At 36.5% G+C, this 23755-nt stretch overlaps 2 protein-coding genes across 2 annotated transcripts in view; both read right to left on the bottom strand.

Moving 5' to 3' along the window:
- amacr (alpha-methylacyl-CoA racemase) overlaps positions 1-16945 on the bottom strand; it is a 29184-nt gene extending 12239 nt beyond the window's left edge. The window contains exons 1-5 of the mRNA XM_022666497.2: positions 16870-16945; positions 14466-14720; positions 12140-12283; positions 9727-9887; positions 2837-3023 (exon numbers count right to left, since the gene is read on the bottom strand). Coding sequence (XP_022522218.1) covers positions 2837-3023; positions 9727-9887; positions 12140-12283; positions 14466-14712 — 739 coding nt within the window. The 5' untranslated portion in view covers positions 14713-14720; positions 16870-16945. The remainder of the gene's footprint in view (positions 1-2836; positions 3024-9726; positions 9888-12139; positions 12284-14465; positions 14721-16869) is intronic.
- The window catches only part of hpse (heparanase), a 221766-nt gene that overhangs the window by 102076 nt on the left and 95935 nt on the right, over positions 1-23755 (bottom strand). The window lies entirely within an intron of this gene.

The following is a 23755-nucleotide window of genomic DNA, read 5'->3' as shown; positions in this document are numbered from 1 at the left end:
ACTGAACAGTGAGTGATGACTTAAGAACGCTCGGGCACGGATTGTTTAAACGCAGTGTGAGTGCAGGTAAGGGGGGAGTGGGACCATTCAACTAAACCGTTCCTAGTGCGAGTACACCTTAAATAAAAGGACTAACTGGGAGTTTAGAGAACCAAAATTTCAATAAATATATCCATACTTGAGACTATGTATCGATAATGAATGGCGAACGAAACCGATACGATATATCGCAATATCGATATATTATACCACCTCTAACCCAGAGTGTGATGAAGATAGGGCAGTGAATGTGACAGTAATGAAAGTAAGGAATAGCCTGTCTGCTGGAGTTAGCCATTAGCACAGCATGAACTCCAGGCTGCAGCGCTTCTGTTTCCTCTCAAACTCTCTCAATAAACAAGCTGCAAAACAAAGCGTGATCCATCACTACATAATCAATACAGTAATTCAATTACCCAACATACAGCTACATTTAGGTTATACCAACGTAATTCACCCCCAGCAATAATCCCTGTACACACTATACAGCACAGTTACAGTTTGTACTGATTATAGCCTTTTTTTCTGATCTAAAATGTTATATATCTCTTTTTATTTTTACTTATTAGTTTATGTTGTATAACAAATCCAAACCTTACATTATCATCATCAATAATGTAACAACACAAAATCACACAGTTGGTCAAAAAACTAATTCCCAAAAAAGCAAAATGCCCACTTGAAGCGGTAATTTCTAGAGGTGTAATAAAATATTTATATCCAATAGTATTGTGTTAATAATACATTATATATATATATATATATATATATATTAGGGGTGGGAATCGTTTACTATCTCACGATTCGATTCGATTCCGATTTTGGGGGCCACGATTCGATTCAAAATCGATTTTTGATTCAAAACGATTTGAATTATAAAAATTTCTGCTTCTGGCTTATGAATCTTATTGAAAAAAAACCCTCCATAATATACACTGGTCCTGGAGCAAGTAATGTGTTACAAAAACAATAAAATGTGCAGGAATGTGGGTCCTCAGTGACAGAGGAATCACTGGGATATCACAATGACGTTAATGAACAATAAATAAATAATAAATAACACTGCTTTATTACCAGGCTACTAGCGGTGGTGTGTAGGTGACGCTGCTGGGCTGATGTGATGATAGCAGTGAAGCGCTAAAGTTCAGGAGCAGCTGCTGATTAACTAGTTAATTTAAGGTCGTTGTATTTCTTCAGAAAGGGGGCAGGAGGTGGAGAAATTAATTCATATTGTCCATTCCTTAATTCCTCTGTGATGAGGAGCTGAAATTAGCTCTGATTAGCTTATTGTTATTTTTCCGTTCCGCCTTAAATGCTGCAGCCCGCTGCCACCTGTAGCGTTATTTAAGGTGGAACTGGAAAGTTAGCTAGTTAGCTAGCTAACAGTTACTGAAACTAACTACTAGCGATCTTTTTTATGCTTGTTATGAAGCATTCTGCCATAAAACATTAAAACTACACGTTAATCTAATGTAATATAGTGCTTGTTCTGCCATCTTACCGGTGATTCTCAAACACCTACGCTCTGTGTGTGTCTGGAAGATCTCCGTTTGAAGGGACAAGCCCTATCCCCAGGGTTGCCAGGTCCAACAAAAATACCCAGCCCAAAATCAGTCTAAAACCCGCCCCTCAGAATCGATTTTGGGACATTTTAAATCGATTCTGAATCGTAGTAAATGAGAATCAAGATTCTTATGTGAATCGATTTTTTGGCACACCTCTAATATATATATATATATATATATATATATATATATATATATATATATATATATATATATATATATATATATATATATATATTAATACTGTATTGATTCATAAGTGGTTCATTTAGTGTGTTAAAACCCTGCCCACTAGATAGCATTGACGTACTCAGTCATTAAACCCCGCTGTTATTATAGATGTAATTAGATAAAAAGAAAACTTTTCTTTTACTCTGATTTTATAAACATAATATGACCGTTTTTTTTATAAATAATGATAAAAATAAATGTGCAAATAAAACAAGTTAATATTAATTCAGAAACATCAACACTAATGTTGGCATGCTCTCCTCCATCAGTCTTACACACTGCTTTTGGGTGACCTTAAAATAATTAAAAAGACGCAGAGCTGCTTTCTCTTAAATAATGCAAAGAAAACAAGTACATATTTATTTAGAAACAGCAATAGTGATGTTTTAGTAATACAGAAATCTATATAAAATTTTTACTTTTACTATCTAACCACCTTCAGACAATCTTCATTCATTCATTTAATCTTATTTATTCTTAGCTTTAATTTCTTTGTTTTTTATTTTTTTTAAGCATTTTTAGAAGTTACTTTTTAACCTATTTTGATTGTTTTTTTATTGTACTATGTAAGTTTGTTTTAGCTTAATTTGTACTTTTTATTTTTTTATTTTATTATTAAGTCTCAAGTTTTATTTTTATCTATTTTTATCTTATATTTACTAATAAAAAATATTTTAATTTTAAGTTAATTTAAATTGGCATGTCAATTCCTGTATTTGTAAATGCTTGGCTTTTACAAATACAATGAGGGTTGCCCTCTTTTCTCTCTACTGCCGTCTTGGCATGTTCTCCTCCACCAGTCTTACACACTGCTTTTGAGTGACCTTATGCCGCTGATTTTCTGTATTTTCAAGCAATCGTCAATGTAGATACTTACTCTAATTTCTATACTGTATGTACACACAGGATTCTTACAGAAGGTCAAGCTTAAATTTTTTTTTTAATATATATATATATATATATAAATCTAGGTATTCACACAGGGCAGCGTCAGTACTGACCTTGAATGAATTGATCGTAAAATTGAGGTTCGATGGCTCCCACTGCCATGTATTTCCCATCAGCGGTGCGGTACGTGTCGTAGAACGGAGCGCCGCTGTCCAGCATGTTCTCCCCGCGGGGTCGGTTCCACAGGCCAATGCTGCGCGACTTCCACATAAAAGAGCCCACATACGCTGCACCCTCCACCTAAACCACACATACAGCACAGATACAGGGTTTAAGAATGGGATTTTCTTAGCTTTCTGACTAATAAATTAATCCAGGCATTTCACTAGGGGTGTCCCATTTAGCATCATAAACAATACATTGTGACATAGTAATTTCATCAATTAAAATTATTTTCTGTATTATTTTCAATGTTTATAAGCATGTTATTGTAGTTTATATACATGCAATAAATAATTAATGTTATTTCATGTTACATCACTTACTTTATTATAAGTACTGTTATTATTATTATAAGCAGTGTCTTTGTAATCTACAGTTCTGTTCTAAACAGAAAAAATATATATATTTGTATCTACTGAATGTTTGAAACTGTCAGGGTTTATACACTTTTTAACCAATACATTTCCATGACTTTTTCATGACCATACAATTTTTAAAACATATTAAAACTATAATCAAAATTGATTATATTTGGCCTAAAACGAATCTGATGCACAATCTTTAATAATAAAATGTGTGTCAGATCCTGAGAGCTCCATTGTTTAGGGCTAAATTACCGAATTAACTGATTAACTGAATTGAGCTGATGTATTTGTAGCTTAAAATAGATTTTCTCCATCGATAAACTGAAACACAAAGATTGTAGACCAAATTTCCAAGACTTTTCCAGGTTTTTCATGACCGTATGAACCCTGAACTGTTATACTATATAAAACTATATGAAATATAGTATTTAATATAGTATATATTTTTTATGGGGCTGTCAAGGTGAAAACATTAATGCACACTTTTATTTTGGAATCAGTAACAGGTTATTATATTTTTTACGCAATTAATTAAAGCCACGAAGTTTGAATCTGAACGTACAGACTTTATTTCTGGCGTGCTTTACATGATCTGGTCTTGATCTGACCCAGCTATTAAATATCAGCAGTTTAGCTCAATTAAAAAGATTTATAAGGTGCAGTTTAATCGGATATATTAGCCAGATGATATACTGCTATGAACAAACACGGTCTCTGCTGCTCCATGCTGTTTACACATGCAGTACATGCAGCGTTCACCTCTCACAGCTGCGCAACTCTGTGCTGTGCTGCCAAAATACCCTGATATCACAAAATATCATGATATGTTTAGGGTAAAATCACCAGGCCTTAAAGCTATTTTACCAATAAAATTCACACTTCTGACTAAATAGAGTAAATAAGAAATAAGCAATTATATTGCACATAGCGACGTTAAGCAGATTATTGTACTTACTGTAAATTGAGATATTGTACTCTGTAGAGCAATCTTTTTTTAATTATTAAAAGTAATCTTACATATAATTCATAATATAAATACTATAAATAGTTAAAGCTGATGTCCATAAGTCTTAGGATTTAGAGAGAGAGAGAGAGCGCTCAGTCAGAAACTTTACTCAATCATTTCTTTGGTTTTACTATGAGTGAATGGAGAAGCTACTGAGCTCTGAGTTTCCTCTTCTGAGGTCCCCATTGCTCCACCACTTCTCGCATTTAGTAAAACTGAGCCGGACCCTCTTTTAGAGGCTGTACGTGTGACGTAAGTACGTAAAGACATGTGACGTGGCCAGAAGAAGAAGAACTCCTGTAAAAAGTGACCAGACACCCCAGTTTTTTTTTTTTAGAATAAATATACTAGAATTAGGATTAGCAGGGATGGTGGTTCAGCACACTGCTACCATTAAACACAATATTTTATCCATATTCTTCTCCACTCAGAAATGCTTCTGCTTTCAGTTTAGAAACAAATTAATACAGACTGGCACTTAAATTATTAATATTAATGGGCTTTCCTTGCTAAGAAAAAACATAATGAACAATATTAGGGTGAGCAATATCTATATATTGTACTATCAGTCGATAATGTAATTATGGGGCGGGCCTAGTGCCCAACCTGCAGTGATGTTCAGAAACGATTGAGCTGATTGATTATCTCTCCAAAATCTTAGTTTTAGTTTTAGTTTAAGTGAAACTTTATACTTTATATGTTCAGTCTTTTCAGCAAACTTTACTGATTCAATCAATCACACCGTCTCACTGCTTATTCCACCACCTGCAGCTCTCCTGTAGAGAGTAATGCTGATCTGCAGCTTCCTCTGAATAATCTGAACCCTAAGAACCAGCCAGCAGAGCACAGGCTCTTATTATTTATTGCAAAGACGAGTGTACCCTAATTGTTTTGCACAGTAGAATCACTCTTCAAGGTGAAATATTAAATATGCATGCTTTTTTTTTTAGAGCAAATTATGTCCTAATATGTGACAAAGTATAAACATTATTGAGAAATATGTAGCGTATTTAAGTATACTGTATTTTTAGCACTATAAAAAGATTATAACCAGATTATAAGGTGCACCATCAATAAACATCTATTTTCTGATCTATTTTCATACATAAGGTGCACCGGATTTTAACTAATTTTAAATCAACATTTAATAAAAATATGTATGTAAAACTGAAAATTCTAAAATACTTAAAAAAAAAAAAAAAAAAAAAAAAAAAAAAAACCTAATTGGACACATAAAAAGTAAAAAATGTATGAAGTATAAATTAAGGAAATAGAGAATAGTAAAAGTAAAGTAAAATGCTAAAAATGATAAGAAGTGATTAAATGAATGATAGAACTAAGAACAAGAATGAAAATGTAAAACATAAAGATAAAATAAAATAAATAAATAAATAAAAGTAATAATTAAACAAAATAAATTAAATAAATAAAAAATTAAAATAAGAAAAAAACTAAACTAATAAAACTAGTCATTTAAAACAAGATAAAATATAAAATTATAAACAAAAAAAGTAAAAGAGTCCTGAACATATTTAGGAAGGTTATTCCAGAGTTGGATGGACAGCACTAGTTATTAAATAAGTTTATGATGACAGTCATTAGAAGGTATTGTATTGTATTGTATTGTATTGTAAAATGCATCAGAACTGCATACAGTAGACGACGCCTCATAAATACAGAACTCACAGGACGTCTAGAAACACAAAGCCATTGAGCTGAAGCTGAACAATATCATGAATGGTTTTATATCCAGTCCTGCAGCAGAGCAGCGAGAGCGGGATGAGCAGGTGCTGCTGTCAGTTTAATTATCTGTTTAGCTGACAGGCAGTAATGATATCTGTCGTTTTCTCCCTGAAGAGCTGCTGTGTTTCTGTGTGATTACACACTGCTTTAGTGATGACTAACACTCGTATCCGTGTCTCTTCTGTAATGAATAATGTGAAACACTCTGACAGACGCCTCTGACTGCGCTCCTCACTCTCTTACCGCCTGATTTACACTGGATTAAAACTGCATTATCATGTAGTTAACATGTTAACAAGTGTTAAAAGTGTTAAAAATCCAAAATACTATTTGAAGCGTTAGGTTTAGGCTCTTATCTGGGGAGCTGTTCACTGTAACTGCAGTTTCTGAGGCTGGTAACTTCCCCCCCCCCCCCCCCCCTTTCCTTTCCTGTTTTCAGTCCTGATGAGTGCCAGTTCCATCATCATAGCGTTTTTGATGCTCCTGAGGATATTTTCAAAGTTCTTCTATTTTCAAATTGTTCTTTTCTGATTTACTGACTTTCATTTTTTTAAGTCATTTTTCTCTTTACTCATTTGAGTAGTTCTTGCCATAATATGGATTATAATATTACTCAAATATACCAACTCAACCTGTTCAGAACTGATGCTCTCAAACACATTACGAGACAAGAAATAAATGAAAAAAAAGTAATGAACTCTTGAGAAAATACTAAGAGTGTGCAAATGTGTCCTTAAATATAATTGTGGCTACTTAGATATAGCTTTAATATGGTCTTCTTCAATACTAAATCAAAAGCGGTGCGTCCAAACGTTTGACTTTGAGTACTATGCAAAAGTAGCTCATTTTTTTCAAAAAAAAAAAAAATTAATAAATAAAAAAAATAAATAAAAAAATACGGCAATATTCTAATCCATATCATGGCAAGAACTACTTAGATCAACTTAGTGAAGAAAAGTAAAGAAGTTAATCTGAAAAAAGCAATTTCAAGAACTTTAAATAAAAAAAAAAGTATCCTCAAAAGCAGTCACCACAAAGACCATCAACCAAAAGTACTATGATGATGGAACTGGCACTAATCAGGATCGAAACCAGAAAGGAAAAGCGTTAAAAGAGTTAATTAAATTAGTATATAAAAAAACGTTACATATATTCCAATTCCAATGTCTAAATATTAATATTAATTAATATATAACTTATAACATAACTATGCTATTTATACTATCAGAACACAAAAGATATCGCCCGGAAAAAAAAAAAAAAAGTTACTATGACAGAGAATCAAAAAGTGGCACTTACGTTATTTTTTTTAACAGCCAAACACTGTAATAATGAACGCTGATGTAAATCAGTTGTGAATTAAGTGTGTGTGTGTCTAATTAATGTGGACATATGCAATCATGTCCTGGTGATTACTGTACTCTTGTGATTGTAAATCAATGACACGCCTCCAGAGAGGAAATCCATTCAGTTAAATTGCTGATGATAATCTGCAAAACCTCAGGACCAATCAGGACTTAATGTGGCTAATCAGACAGAGAGTGAACGGTTTATAGAACTGTAAACTCTCAGAAACAATCATCACACTGCTGCCTTTAACTGTACTGGGTCATCATGTCCAGTCTGACACTCTACAGAGCTCTACAACATTTATATTTAATATCAAGAGTTAAAAATCCATTAAAAACACTTAAACACTTCCTACATAATGCATTATATAGCAAACTGTATGTAATTCCCTATAATGAGCATCATACACTTATATACCCACAAAAACAAATACAGCTCTGGAAAAAAATAAGAGCCATCAAACCAAGCTGAGCTGCTTGAACTTTTACACCAGGAGTGTAAAGCGTACATTTATCCAAAATAAGTGTGTAAGACTGGTGGAGCAGAACATGATGCCAAGATGCATAAAAACTGTGATTAAAAAACAGGATTATTCCACCAAATATTGATTTCTAAAACTTTATGAATATGAACTTGTTTTCTTTGCATTATTTGAGGTCTGAAAGCTCTGCGTCGTTTTTGTTCTTTCAGCTCTAAATGACAATATTTTAATGTGGAATCTGGGAGAAATGTTGTCCGTAGTTTATAAAATAAAACAACAATGTTCATTTTACTCCAGGGGTGTCCAAACTTTTTTTGTTGGGGGCCAGAAGGAGAAATATATTTGAAGTCACGGGCCACAGACTCTGTAATAAAACAAATAATGAAATATATCACTTTAAATAATACATTTTCTTGATTACTATCATTTACACATCATTTTACTTGAATTACTGTCTTTATCTATCTTTGACAGCATTGTGTAAACTAAGATTTTTCAAATTAATGTTTCGTTTCATAATGTCTCTTAGTATTATTATACTTCATTACGGCAACTGATTCCTGACAAATTAAACATTAAACACACTTCCCTCTGAATAGTCATTTTCCAAACGTGCCTGAATTTTTTGCATTTGCTGTCCATTTTCCATTTCTTTGGAGTGGTCATGTTCTCCCAAAAGCTAAGGAACATTAAATTGGCAGTCTGTATTATTTTGTTTCTAAACTGAAAGCAGAAGCATTTCTGAGTGGAGAAGAATATGGATAACACATAGTTTTTAAATGGTACCAGTGTGCTGGAACAACCATCCCTGCTAAAAACTGGGGTGTCGGGTTCTTCTTCTGGCCACGTCACGCGTCTTTACGTACTTACGTCACACGTACAGCCTCTAAAAGAGGATCCAGCTGTTTGACTGCGAGCATACTCTCGTCCCTCTTAGACTCTTTGGCTCATTTTCCGCGCTACAACTGAGCACTCTCGTCCCTCTTAGACTCTTTGGCCTGTTTTCTGTGCTACAACTGAACACTCTTGCTGCTTTTAGACTCTTTGGCCCGTTTTCTGCGCTACAACTGCGCACTCTTGCTACTTTTAGACTCTTTGGTCTGTTTTCTGTGCTACAACTGCTCATTCTCGCCCCTTTTAGACTCTTTGGCCCGTTTTCTGCGCTACAACTTTGCACTCTCGCCCCTTTTAGACTCTTTGGTCCGTTTTCTGCGCTACAACATCGCACTCTCGCTGCTTTTAGACTTGGCTCATTTTCCACACTACAACTGAACACTCTTGCGGCTTTTAGACTCTTTGCCCTGTTTTCTGCACTACAACTGTACAAGCTCTCTGCTTTTAGACTCTTTGGCTCATTTTCTGCGCTACAACTGCGCTCTTTTGCCACTTTTAGACTCTTTGGCCTGTTTTCTGACACCTAGCATTCAATCTTTGAATCTCACATAATAAAAACCTGATTAATAGCGGGACAACTTTCATTTTATTTCTAAAATAACTCGCGGGCCGCTCCAAAAAAGGAAACGGGCCGCAAATGGCCCGCGGGCCGTAGTTTGGACACTCCTCTTTTACCCAAACATAAACCTATAAATAGCAAAATCAGAGAAACTGATTCAGCTTTCTTCTTTTTCCAGAGCTGTTTAACAACACATCATTAAATACAACTATGTGACAATTTAAAGAGTGTAAATAAGGAGAAAATATAAAAAAGAAGAACAGGGTAAAAGAACTAGGATAATAATAAAGCAAACAGAGATACAACTTATTATACGACTACAGAAAGCTTCTATATGATCAGTTGAGCTGAAAGCAAATTTAAAGCTAAGAGAACTAACTTACCATGCTGGCATCGATGATCTGTCCCTGGCCTGATTTGCTCCTCTCCAGCAGGGCCAGAACAATCCCCAGAGCACACGTCAGCCCTCCACCTGCGAAATCAGCCACCAGGTTCAGCGGAGCATAGGGCTTGTCCGAGCTGCGCCCCAACATGGACAGCAGTCCTGTAACAATAAAAAGAGACGGGCTGTGATGAGCGTGAATAAGTGTTTTTTTTTTTTTTTTATATATAATTTTATTTCAAATTTTTCCCATTTTCTCCCCAATTTATGAAGCCAATTACCCAACCCACTCATTAGGGCATCACTAGTGATGCCCCAACACACCAGGAGGGTGAGGATTAGCACATGCTTCCTCCGATACATGTGAAGTCAGACACCGCTTCTTTTGGAGCTGCTGCTGATGCATCATTGCCGAGCAGCATTACAGCGCTAACACTCGGAGGAAAGCGCAGCGACTCGGTTCTGATACATCAGCTCACAGATGCCCTGTGCTGCGGACATCACCCAAGGAGTGATGTGGGGAGAGAGCGCCATCTCCCCACCCGAAGGGAGCAGGGCCAATTGTGCTCCCTCTGAGCGCCGGCAGCTTGATGGTAAAGCTGCATAAGCTGGGGTTCGAACCTGCGACCTGCGACCTCCTGCTCAGTGGCAGCGCTTAAGACCACTGGACCACTCGGCGCCCCCTTGCGTGTAATATTTTATATGTAATACCCTAATAAAAAAGGTTAAAAACCTTTGAGTTATATAAACATCAACTCAACAATTTGTCATAAAGCACCTGTACAAAAAATAGTAATGAGACAAATAACCAAGTAATACAAAACATAAAACATAAAAAACAGAAAAGTAAGATTTTACAGTATATTTAACTAATTAAATCATTCATTCAATAAGACATTTGCCAAAATCCAAACTTGGAATTCACAAACTTTTTCCCCACTGTTGTAATCTATCTACACCACCAATCATATCTGTAGAAATCCCTATAAATGGCACAGAGTGCCAGCATCAAGATGTGCTGTCAGCCGAATAATAACTATTCTGCTGCTGCACACGCTGAAGCTGGCGAGCATTATATAGTATTAGCCAGCTGCACAACACAGATAAGCACAGGTATCACTTTTAAATGTGTTTACACAGGCAGAAAATAGAGAAGATCTGAATCGACAGCAAAACAACAAAACAATGCTGTGCACTAGAGGTAAACTATAATCAATACAGACATATAATTGTTTATTCTTTTAAGTTGTGTCTGTATGTGTATTTGTACTGCAGTGATTAGCAGTGATTAGCATGGTGGTGGTGTATGAGGTGTTAGTGTTTGTTGTGCTGCTTGAATGTGTCTAAAATGTCTAGTTGTGTTAAATCTCAAGTATGAATAAATGCCATGTGGGCTGTTTTTTGTGAGAAAAAAAGGGGCTCCGGTGATCCGGTTTAACACTGCTTTAGTCCGGTGGAGGAGTGGATGGGGAGAAACCAGAGGATTTGGGCTCTTGCTCATGAATATTCATACGTGCAAACATATCGCCTCTGATTGGCTAACAGCACTGCGACACCAGGAGGCTGGTGTTTAAAAAACATTTTAAAATAAAGACATCTTTACACAAAAAAATATTTTCAATGCCATATGTTACTTTACAACATGTGTAATAATGCCCTTCTAAGTGCAGTTCAGCCACTGACCTAGTCTTAGAGTCTCTGTAAAAAAATGCCAAATCCACCGGAGATCCTATTTAAACCTATAGTTACTTACACACAGAGGTGTGTAGTCCAGGTCCAGAAAGTAAAAATCCACCCCGGGGTTTTATTGGCTGACCTGCAGCAGGGGTGTTTTTTTACTTTTAACTAGTGTAAACAGAACTGTTCTAAACATACACCTACCTATCTCAATTGTACTTGGCTAGTGGTGTTTTTCCTCCATAGACTAATTCTAACTATTTGTTCCTTAGCTCTGAATTACTGGGTAAAGTATATAAACACTGATGTGTTATTCGCACAAATAACACAGGAATGAACTGCATGCTGTTTCTAGCGCTGTTAGTTATCTCCTATCTGACGAGACGGCATCGCCGCCCGGCTTCAGCTCTGTCTGTGGCCGGTCCCGAGCCGAGGTGGGCGGGGCCATGAATACTAATTCACAGGTCGATGTAGACATGGTGCTTTTCCTGATCGACTCGTTTTTCTGAATATTTTATTTTACTAGCTGCTGCAGAGAATGAGGAAGAGGAAGAGTTTTATGTGCATCATCATATACAACTCCTATAAAGAGACCTATTGTATTTCACAAAGAAGAAGAAAGAAGTGGATTTTAGCTGAAGGACACCTTTAAGTTTATTCTGATCATCCTTTATGAAAGTGGGGTTAGTCCTGTGGGGTTCTGAGTATTGAAGAACAGGGTGAAAGTAGGTATGTACCTGACATGGCCAGGTAGTTGATATCGTGTCCAGCAGCTTTGGCGTATGAGCCGCTCTGTCCGTATCCAGTGAGCCGAGCATAAATCAGCCGAGGATTCTCCTTCAGCAGCTCCTCAGGACCTAAACCCAGCTTCTCCATCACTCCTTCAACAGAGGCAGAGAGAGAGAGACTTTAAACTTAAATATGTTTAATTTCAAACTTAACCTAAAAGAAAGATCTCAAGCATTCAAGGACATTTTATTGTCATTCGCATCACATGTGGTACATGAGGTGGAACGAAATTGTGATCTCACGATCCAGTTTACACCCAAGAGCTGTTGTTAAATTAGATATATAGATAAAACAGATGACAAAATAAAAGGATACAATAAAAATAGAATATAACAAAAGATAAATACACAAAAAATAGGCAGAGTAGACAGGTAGCAGCAACATGAAGTCCAGAGCGCAAATTTTGCAATCAAAATAAATCAAAAACACGCATTACAGTCCCATTATATGTTCATTACAAAACCATCCACCGTTCACAATTAAGCCCCCCAAAACCCTTGATCCTGTCTTTCCTACTACACCAGATATCGAGTTTCACTGTGGCATAAAAACATGGAAAAGAACAACCTTGTTTTTATGTGCAACAGAATATTTTGGGCCAAAAATAAAGAAACTGGGGTTAAAAGACCCTAAAAATGCCAAATTCCAGTTCGGATATCAGAGAGACGTGAGCAATGAAAAAAGACATGTAAAACAGAGAGAGAGAGAAAGAGAGAGAAAGAAAGAGAGTGTGAAAGAAACAATGAGAGTAAGAGAGAGTGATTGAGGGAGAGAGTGAGTGCCAGTAAGAGAGAGAAACACAGATAGAATCAGGAAGAGAGAGAGAGAGAGAGAGAGAGAGAGAGATTTGATCTTATTGCTTGAGGTCTGATCTCTCCAAAAAAACGATCAAATCCAATTTTTTTCGTAATGTACTGTGCAAATCTGACTAATAAGCCTTTAATTTGGGGCATCCCCAAAAAATAGGCCAATATATGCCAATGTCTTATAACTTCCTGACCACACAATCGCCAGAATTCATGGTTCTCTCCAGGTCCCTGTATAGGTGTAATAAAATAACGAGGTATAGATTACCACCTGAATTCCCTCCATTTATGTGCACTAGTACTAGGGGTGAAACGATTACTCGAGTAATTCGAGTTACTCGATTTAAAAAAATTGATCGATTAATTTTCGGTGCCTCGAGAAATCGTTTAATTTATTTTTTTTTATTTTAAAACGCAAAGCACGGAATTTTATCGAGGACTTTTAATGTGAAAAAGCGCTTTTAGCGTTACGGCACCCACACACAGGAAGCAGGAAGTGGAGGAGGCGGAGGATTTTAGAGCGGAGAGCAGATAAATTTAACTTATAACAAATCAATGAGATTAACATTAATGTACCTTAATAACAGAACGTATTAATACTGTTTAATGTGTGTGTGGTTAGTTTATTACAACAGAGACAAGTTCTAGACTTAATACAGGCTTAATATAATCAGTAAAAACAGCGCTGTGGAGTTTAGAATATAAATAAATAAATACATGTTAAAGTTACTCTGGCCATAAACTTACTGTATTGTCATTTATCTAAGATGCACAATACAAAGCCAATGTTTATGCCTTTATTATTATTGAAATAATTTAACTTAATTTATGAAATTATTAATTATTAAATTATTACTTGTGGTATTTATGTCTTTTTTTATTTTGTGTTTTATGGAAATGTATGTTGTGAATTAAAAAATTAAACCAATTGTTCATTCATTATTAAGTGAAATTTCTTATTTTATGAAATTTCTTATTTTATGCTTTATCCAATTACTCTTATTCGATTAATTAAATCGATTTGTCAGTAGAGCATTTGATTACTAAAATACTCTAACTAGTATATTTCCATTGTTGTTCACATATTTTATGCCAAAGTCTTTATATGGGTCTTTATATTTCCCATATATGGGTAAGTAAGAGTTAGAGGTTAGGGTTAGATACTCTATGTATCTACTGTGCTTTTATCCAGGGGCGTAGCAGCAAATTCTGGGCCCTGTACACCCTCTATGTTAATGGGCCCCTATCCATGCCAGTAAACAAAGGAAAGTGAGCAAAAAAAAAATCAGGATTTTCATGGGCCCCTCTCCCTACTAGGGCCCTGGGTAGTCAGGTCCACTTTTCCCCCCACTACCACGCCCATGCTTTTATCACAAGCATGGGGAATATGCATGTCTTGTCTTGTCATGTCTTGTCTGATTAAACTTGTCTGTTTTTTATTAACTGAGGTAAGTTTACTCAGACCCACCTTTCCGAAAGGGTTCAAGAACCACGTCTGACTGAAGGCACAGTCTTTTCAGCACTGCTAAACCCTCAGGGTTCTTCAGGTTCAGGGCTACAGACTGTTTTCCTCTTGCGAGAGTATCTACTGCCATCGCGACCTTCGTCCGGTCCACACGAATCACCTTTGCACCGAAGTCTGACAGGATCATTCCACAGAACGGAGCAGGAGCGAGTCCGGCCAGCTCAATCACACGCACTCCTGCCAGAGCCATGGCCAAACCTGCCACAGAACAAAATATATATATAAATATATGATCTAGAGAACACAGATCAATACAAGAAATATAATACAAGAGGCAAGAAATGGGGGATCTATACACCTCTATAGCTCAAACCCTGGCATTAGGCACTGTGCCAATAGACTCTTATATAATATCTGCTCCAGAGAGTATTATAGTGCAAGATATAAATGTGTATATCTCTCTGTAAAATATAAATGTGTATATCTCTCTGTAAAATATAAATGTGTATATCTCTCTGTAAAATATAAATGTGTATATCTCTCTGTAAAATATATGTGTATATCTCTCTGTAAAATTTATATATATGTGTATATCTCTCTGTAAAATATATATGTGTGTATATCTCTCTGTAAAATATAAATGTGTATATCTCTCTCTGTAAAATATATATGTGTATATCTCTCTGTAAAATATAAATGTGTATATCTCTCTGTAAGATATAAATGTGTATATCTCTCTGTAAAATATAAATGTGTATATCTCTCTGTAAAATATAAATGTGTATATCTCTCTGTAAAATATAAATGTGTATATCTCTCTGTAAGATATAAATGTGTATATCTCTCTGTAAGATATAAATGTGTATATCTCTCTGTAAAATATAAATGTGTATATCTCTCTGTAAAATATTTGTGTATATCTCTCTGTAAAATATATATATATATATGTGTATATCTCTCTGTAAAATATATATATGTGTATATCTCTCTGTAAAATATAAATGTGTATATCTCTCTGTAAGATATAAATGTGTATATCTCTCTGTAAAATATAAATGTATATCAGCAGATATGTATGAGTGTTATAAAAAATAATAATGTATTCATATTGTCGCTGTCCAATGAAAAACACTTTTCTCAAAAACAGCAACTTTACAGGAGGGAGAAAAAACCTTGTACACTTTCAATGGAAGTCAATGTAAAAAGAGTTTATTTCAGGTCATTTTGAAGAGTTTCTATTGGTCCGTTCATCAAGAAACTTTGGCACAGTGTAAGGGACAGTTTGTCTGTTCAAATTATGTAGTAAACTAAAAATCGACAAAAATGGAAAAATGGAAAAGGATTTTTTTTATTATTATTGAACAGCGACGATATGGTACATAAAATCATGAACAAACTAACAAATCCCAGGAAGGAAGATACAAACAAATAAACAAAATATATAGTACCAGTCAAAAGTTTGGATACACCTCTTCTCATTTAATGTGTTTTCTTTTTCATTTTGTTATTTTTTTTTTTACATTGTATATTTAGTATTAAAGACTGTTTTAAAGCTCTAAAGGAACACACGTAGAATTTTTGTGTAAAATAAAAGAATAACTTTGTTAAACAAACCAGCATGTTTTATACTCTAGATTCTTCTAAGTAATGGTGTTAATGTTTAATGTTTGTTAATGTTTAAAATGACTGTAGCTTAATATGTAATGTTATTTAGAAAGGTTATGAAAGAGCCTGTTAATCAGTTATGAGGGTTTTTTTTTGTATATATCGTAAGCCTGTGAAAAGGAAAAATGTGGGGAGGATGAATAAAATTAGTGTTTATTTATCAGTTCAGGTATTTAGATATTTGGGTATTCAGATATTTGGGTTTTTGGATATTCAGGTTTGTGGTTATTCAGGTATTTGGGTATTCAGTTATTTGGTTATTCAGCTTTTTAAATATTAAGGTATTTGGTAATTCAGGTTTTGGGGTGTCTAGGTTTTTGTGTACTTAGGCATTTGTGTATTTAGGTATTTGATCATTCATGTATTTGGTTATTATTGTTTTAGGATATTCAGGAATTTGTTTATTCAGGTGTTTATTTATTGAGGTATTTAGGTATTTGGGTATTCAGGTATTTTTTTGTATTCAGGTATTATGGGCATTTAAGTATTGGGGTATTTAGGTATTTGTTTATTAGGGTATTTGGATATTAAGGTATTTGGTTATTCAGGTATTCGGGTATTCAGGTGAGAGTTCAAGTAAAGCTGAGAGCTGAGCTGCAGGTTAAACAGTTCAGAGAGACTCTGCTCTATAAACATTCAGTACAACAGTCAGTAAAATTGTGAGAAACACAAAAAAAAACACTTAAAAACACGCAGAAACGTGTTTAACAAACAGCAGAAAAGAGAAAAGAGTAAAACTCACCTTCTGTCTTTCACACGCTCCGGACTACAGCAACAACAGCGCGTTTGGCGCCCGCTGGTGGCGTCACCGAGCCAGATGCATTGTGGGTATTGTAGTTTTCCTGGTAGCTCGTTCTGGTTTGCAAATTTCCCTTAATTTGTACCGGTTTAAATGGACTTTTCTCTTGATAAATAAACAATAAACCTTTTTATACATGTATATTAGCAGTTAATAGTTTGGAAAGACCTTCTTATTCAATGTTTTTATTATTTAAAACATTTCTAAATGGTAAATGAATATTGAAGTGATCCAGACTATGAAGTAACACATAAGGAATCATGTAGTAACTTAAAAATGTAAAACAAACCAAAATACTCTGTGATGCATTTAGCTGCTCTTATCTGGGGAGCTGTTAACTTGCGATTTCTGAGGCTGGTAACTCTGATGAATCTGATGAAACTCTTGCTCTTCCTTTCCTAGGGCGGTCCTCATGAGAGCCAGTTTCATCATCATATCATTTTTGATGGTCTTTGCGAATGCACGTCAGCATACTTTCAAAGTTCTTTTTTTTTTCTTTACTTAGTTGAGTAGTTGTTGCTTCTCATTATCTGGATTACAACATTACTCAAATATTCACTATTCACTGTACACCTGTAACTCTACCTCTTCACTACTTTGCTTTAACTGATGCTCTCAAACACTTTATTAAGAGACAAGAAATTCAAGTAATTAACTCTTGATTTGTTCAGCACAGCTGTTAACTGAAAGCCTGAATTCCAGGTGATTCTACCTCATAAAGAGTGACTGAGAAAATCCAGCAGAGACTGACTTAAGACCACCCATCTGGTTTGTTTTTTGTTTACTAAATAATTCCATATGTTTTTTTTCATAGTTGAAATTAGATGAATTTAGTATTAATCTACAATGCAGAAGGTGTGCCTAAACCTTTGCTATTGCTAATCTAATATATATAACAGCTGTTAGCTGTGCTGCTCTATTGATGTCTTTGGGATGATTGCAGCCAAACTCCCTGTGAACTTGTTATAATAAAATGATAATAAATTACAGAAAATGCTACGTTTTTTTGGAGATACAAGACTTTGCAATATGGCATGTCTTGTAGCATTGGCCTAGGAACCCAATATCAGAAATAGGTGGATTTGCAGAAATTGTTTTAAAATAAACTTTTATTTTGAAAGCACGCCAAAATCTGCACTCCCACCATGTAAAGCATCCCCTCTCATGAGCATATTTCTAATTAAAGTTAGCTAAAACAATTATCTCTGCCTTTATCAAGAAGACTATGCGTACGTGCTGCCAAGAGGGGGTGCTTTTCCTTGCGGGGTGCAGATTTAGGCAATACTATGGTGCTGAATTCAGCACCCTGCTTTTGCTTTATTTCTTACAAGTCAGCATAGCCTAGAAAAGTATCTTGGGTATTTCCATTACATTTTCTAAGTAAAGTTACATTACATTACATTACATTACATTACATTACATTTGGCAGACGCTTTTGTCCAAAGCGACTTACAATAGTCAAGTACAATGTAAAATAAGTTTAAAGAAAAAACATCTTTGGATAGGGATAAAAGGAGGACAAAGGGGAATAATAGGATAGAGGAGTGAAGGAGAGGAAGAAGGAAATGAGGTTAGAAGTAGTTAGTGTGTTAGAGGTGTTAAGAGAGTAAGTGCTCTTTGAAGAGCTCTGTCTTCAGGAGTTTCTTAAAGATAGTGAGAGATTCTCCTGATCTGGTAGTGGAGGGTAGTTTGTTCCACTATTGGGGAACTCTGTATGGGAACAGTCTGGATTGCTTTGTGTGAGTGTTTGTTTGGCAAAGCGAGGCAACGTTCGCTGGAGGAGCGCAGCGGCCGGGAGGTAGCGTAAGCCTTCAGGAGCGAGTGCAGGTAGGAAGGAGCCTGTTCTGACATCACCTTGTAGGCGATTGTAAGAGTTTTGAATTTGATGCGAGCATCAACTGGTAGCCAATGGAGCTCAATGAGCAGCGGGGTGACATGTGCCCGTTTTGGCTGGTTGAAGACCAGACGTGCTGCTGCGTTCTGGATCATCTGGAGTGGTTTTACTACACAGGCCGGGAGGCCAGTTAGCAGGGCATTGCAGTAGTCGAGGCGTGAGATGACGACCGCTTGCACCAGGAGTTGGGTGGCCTGTTGCGTCAGGAACGGTCTAATTTTTCGGATGTTATAGAGCGCAAAGCGGCAGGACCGAGCAACTGAGGCCACATGGTGCGTGAAGGAGAGTTGGTCATCAACCATAACACCCAGGTTCCTAGCAACCTTTGTCGGTGAGAGAGAGAGAGTCGATACTTATAGAGAATTTGTGTTGAAAAGATGGTTTTGCTGGTATAACCAGAAGTTCAGTCTTTGAGAGATTTAATTGAAGGTGATGCTCCTTCATCCATGAGGATATGTCAGAGAGACACTGCGATATCCGTGCAGAGATTGAGTGATCTTCAGGTGAGAACGACAGGTATAGCTGGGTGTCATCAGCAAAGCAATGGTAGGAAAATCCGTGTGAGCGGATAACCTGACCAAGAGAGGTGGTGTATATGGAGAAGAGAAGGGGTCCCAGTACCGAACCTTGGGGAACCCCAGTGGATAAGGAGCGGGCTGAGGACAGCTGTCCTTGCCACGACACCTTGAACGAGCGCCCAGTGAGGTATGATCTGAACCATGACAGCACATTATCTGCGATCCCCATGTTTGAGAGTATAGTTAGGAGGAAGTCATGGTTGACTGTGTCAAATGCGGCCGAGAGGTCCAGCAGAATGAGCACTGAGGACTGACCTGCAGCTCTGGCAGTTTTCAACGCTTCAGTCACAGACAACAGAGCCGTCTCGGTAGAATGTCCTTTTTTGAACCCAGATTGGTTCTGGTCCAGAAGGTCATTCTGGGAGAGGAAGCCAGAGACCTGATTTAAAACTGCTCTTTCTAGTGTTTTAGAGAGAAAGGGTACTAGTGAGACCGGTCTGTAATTGTAAACCTGGGCGGGGTTGAGAGAAGGCTTTTTAAGCAGTGGTGTCACATGTGCTTGTTTGAAAGCAGTGGGGAATACACCAGAAGTTAAAGAGGCATTGATCGTGTGAGTGATAGCCGGAATGATTGCAGGTGCGATAGTTTGCAGTAGGTTTGAAGGAATTGGGTCAAGCGGACACGTAGTAGGACGGCTTTGTGTTAGGAGAGCCAGTGTCTCGTTCTCAGTGAGAGGAGTGAACGAGGAGAAAGCGACGCCTTCAGTGGAGGGACACCGGGCAGTAGAGGATGCAGTAGGACTGCTACATGTCGCATCAGTAAACTGGTTGCTGATGGCCGCCACTTTGCCAGTAAAGAATGAGGCAAGTGTTTCAGCCGTAAGGCAGGTAGCCGGAGGAGGAGGCGGAGGGTTGAGTAGTGATTTAAATGTAGCAAATAGTTTCCGGGAGTCTGTGAGAGAGCAGAATTTGTTGTGATAAAATTCAGCTTTAGCAGTAGTGAGGTTGGCTGAGAAAGAAGCCAGGAGCAGTTGGTAATTTTTTAGGTCTGCTTGTTTTTGGTTTTTTTGCCATTTTCTTTTGGCAGCTCTGAGTTTGGAGCGTAGTTCCCTGAGCGTGTCATTTTTAAGCCATGGCTGCGGTTTGTTTGAGCTAATGGCTTGAGATGTAAGAGGACAGAAGTTGTCCAAACAGGAGCTTAGTGTGGAGCAGAGAGTGTCAGTGGCATCATTTACATTGAGTGATGAAAATGAGCCTGGTGGAGGCATATTGTCAGTCACCAGCGAGGAGAACTGGTCTGCTGAGAGATCTCGAAGATTTCGGCAGAACGAGACCATCGTAGGAGTAGCTGTGGGTTTATTTGAAATATGAACATTGAGTTTCATAAAGTAGTGATCTGAGACGTGCAAAGGAGTGACAGTTAGAGAGTCGGTGTCACAGTTACGAGTGAAGATCAGGTCTAGTTGTTTGCCAGCTTTATGTGTTGGAGGGCTGGGGACCTGCTCCAGTTCGAAAGACTGCATGAGGGATAGGAAGTCTGTGAAGCTGGTATTGTCATGGTGGATGTTCATATCCCCTAGAATGAGCATGGGACAATTTTGCTCAGGGATAGAAGACAGTAGCATGTCAAGTTCATGCGTGAATTCGCCCATTTGTCCAGGAGGATAAAGCCAAGAAGACGTGGGTGCGTGCTCCTGAGAGAGGGTGCTTTTCCTGGCGGGGATGCTGAATTCAAAAAAACAATATACTGCAATAAAAACGACTTTTGGGTAATGTCTTTTTCTGCCATCAGACTGAAAGGGTTTGGGTTGTGTTATTTTATATTAACTGCTGCAAAAAAACGTCTATAAAACGTAAAATTTCATTCTTTTAATAAAATAAGAATAAGAAGTGCTTTCAGCAGAATTGACATGCCAATACATAAATAATAATAATAATAATAATAATAATAATAATATTTTTTCTTTGCTTTAATTAATGTCAAACCCACTCCTATGTGTTGCAGTATACTATATAGAACCGTAGTTAGTAATTCTTCTGGAGGAATTCTTTAAATCTGATGTTTTTGGCACAATTGAAGCAGATTATGGAGGTGTGTGACTCAGCAAGCACATGTAACACAAGGCTTATTCATCAGTCACTGTCTGGACCAATCCCAGCCAGCCTCAGTTCCACAGCATCATCTGGATTCAGAACGGCGTCTCTGTGGAACAGTGGAAAGTCACCATGCGTGAAGGAACATGGCAGTAAATCTCACTACGTCACATCTCTGTGGTTATTCGATTCAACAAAACTACAGAACGAAATTACTGGCTTATATGGGAAACATGCTCTTCTAATCGGGCAATAAAACTACGGCATGACATCCATGACAAGATTTCAGAAGTTGCTTTGAAAGTCAAAGTCAAAGTCAAAGTGGTTTTTGTTGTCATTTCAGCTATATACAGAGCACACAGTGAAACGAAACAACGTTCCTCCAGGGACCATGGTGCACATAAACACAGTGTAGACAGAACAATAGTGCAACAGTACAAAAGTGCAGACAGACAATACAACACAATACAGACAAAGAATAATAAATATATATTAAATATATTGGGTTTTTTTCCCTTAGGGCAAAAGTTTGACATTATTTCTGTAGTCACAGATATGTCCTTCATAGGCAGGCAAGGATATAAAAAAAACAAAATAAAACAAAAATCAATACAGTGCCTGTTGAAAGTGATACTTTTCCTACATTATAAATGAATAGTGAAGTGATCTATCAAACTATGAAGGAACACATAAGGAATCATGTAGTAACATGTAATAAAAAAGTGTTAAACAAACCAAAATACACTTTTAACTTGAGTGGATTCTGAGGCTGGTAACTCTTATGAACATATCCTGTACAACAAAGGAAACCCTTGCTCTTCCTTTCCTGGCGTGGTTCTGATGAGAGCCAGTTCCATCATTATAACATTTGGTGGTGCCTGCTTTGAAGAATTTATAATATAAAACCTATTCTGGTTTGTTTAACACTTTTAGTTTTCTAAATAATTTATATTTACATGTTTTTGATGAGTTTAGTATTAATCTACAATACAGAATATTTTAAAATAATGAAAAAAACACATTATAATGATTGTATTATATTATGAATGTTTGACTAGTTATGTATATGTATAAGTATATAAGTATATGCCCTACAGATTTCTTTAGATTTGATTTATTTCATATTATCAAAGACATTTTGTCACGCAGACCAGATACACAACAGACTTACATGGATACCAGACACACAGTTTACTAAAAAATGGGCTAGGTTTAAAGGAGTAGTAAGGGACAGGCAAGGTCAACAACAGTATGGCAGCACATATCAAATAATCAACATACCAGAGTGTAGTCATGTAAAACAGGGTCATACATGAAAAATCCAGTAAATAAGGGGCAAGCGCAATAGAGTAGAGAAAAATACAAAAATAGGTTAGCAGTGAAATTTTACAAGGTCAGTAACAAAGACAATAAACAAAGAAAACGCGTTGTAAAAGAGCTAGATAACTAGATTCAGTAATCGGCAGAGAACAGAGCAAACAGAGGGGTATTTATACTAGGCAGGCCAGGTGAAAACAATCAGTAACTGGGGGAGTGAGAACACTGAGTTAGGGAAGTCCGGTAAGAGAGTGCATGCTGGGAATTGGAGTCTTTGTTGTGTAGTTCAGAATCCAGAGCAGACAAAGGTAATCTGAGTGAATACATAAAACCTTTTCACTAATACATTATGCTGTTGACCAAAAAAACTGTACATGGAAATAGTGTAACAAAGATAGCAAACAAACAAGAATACAATATAAATGTAGGTTGGCCTGAGCAGGATATTTTTCCAGGTCATCAAAGGGGCGGAGCTTAGCATAACTACTTATTTTTTTCAGTTTTTGCCCCTCTTGAACTCTCTTCTCTCTTCTTTAATATTTTTTTTTTATCGCTTGGTGATTTCTGGTTACTATGTGATTCTCTCTCTCTCTCTCTCTCTCTCACTATCTCTCTCTCTCTATATCGCTCTCTTTCTCTCTGTCTCTGTCTCTCTTTCTCTCTGTCTCTGTCTCTCTCTCTCTCTCTGTATCGCTCTCTCTGTATATATATATATATATATATATATATATATATATATTCCTCCCTTCTCCTTCTTATCGTTCTCCTGGTTCTTATCGTTGTAATGAACAATAATCCAAGAAAGATTGAATTTAGTATTGATTTGTACATGCTTTCCTGTTGTGTTAATAGAACATCAAAGGCAACATCCACTTTTTCCACGAAAACATGCACCCCTGAATTTTCACCTGCGGCTGGTTTTTAAACAAGTCAAATTTGGCGGGAAAACCTCAAATCTGGCAACTCTGGCAGCAGAAGACTTGATCTGCTGTGGTATTATTATTATT

Source organism: Astyanax mexicanus, chromosome 17 (genome assembly GCF_023375975.1).
Source record: "Astyanax mexicanus isolate ESR-SI-001 chromosome 17, AstMex3_surface, whole genome shotgun sequence".
NCBI classification, from domain to species: Eukaryota; Metazoa; Chordata; class Actinopteri; order Characiformes; family Acestrorhamphidae; genus Astyanax; species Astyanax mexicanus.
The sequence above is the reverse complement of the archived record's forward strand: the minus strand, read 5'-3'. Positions and strand labels throughout refer to the sequence as shown.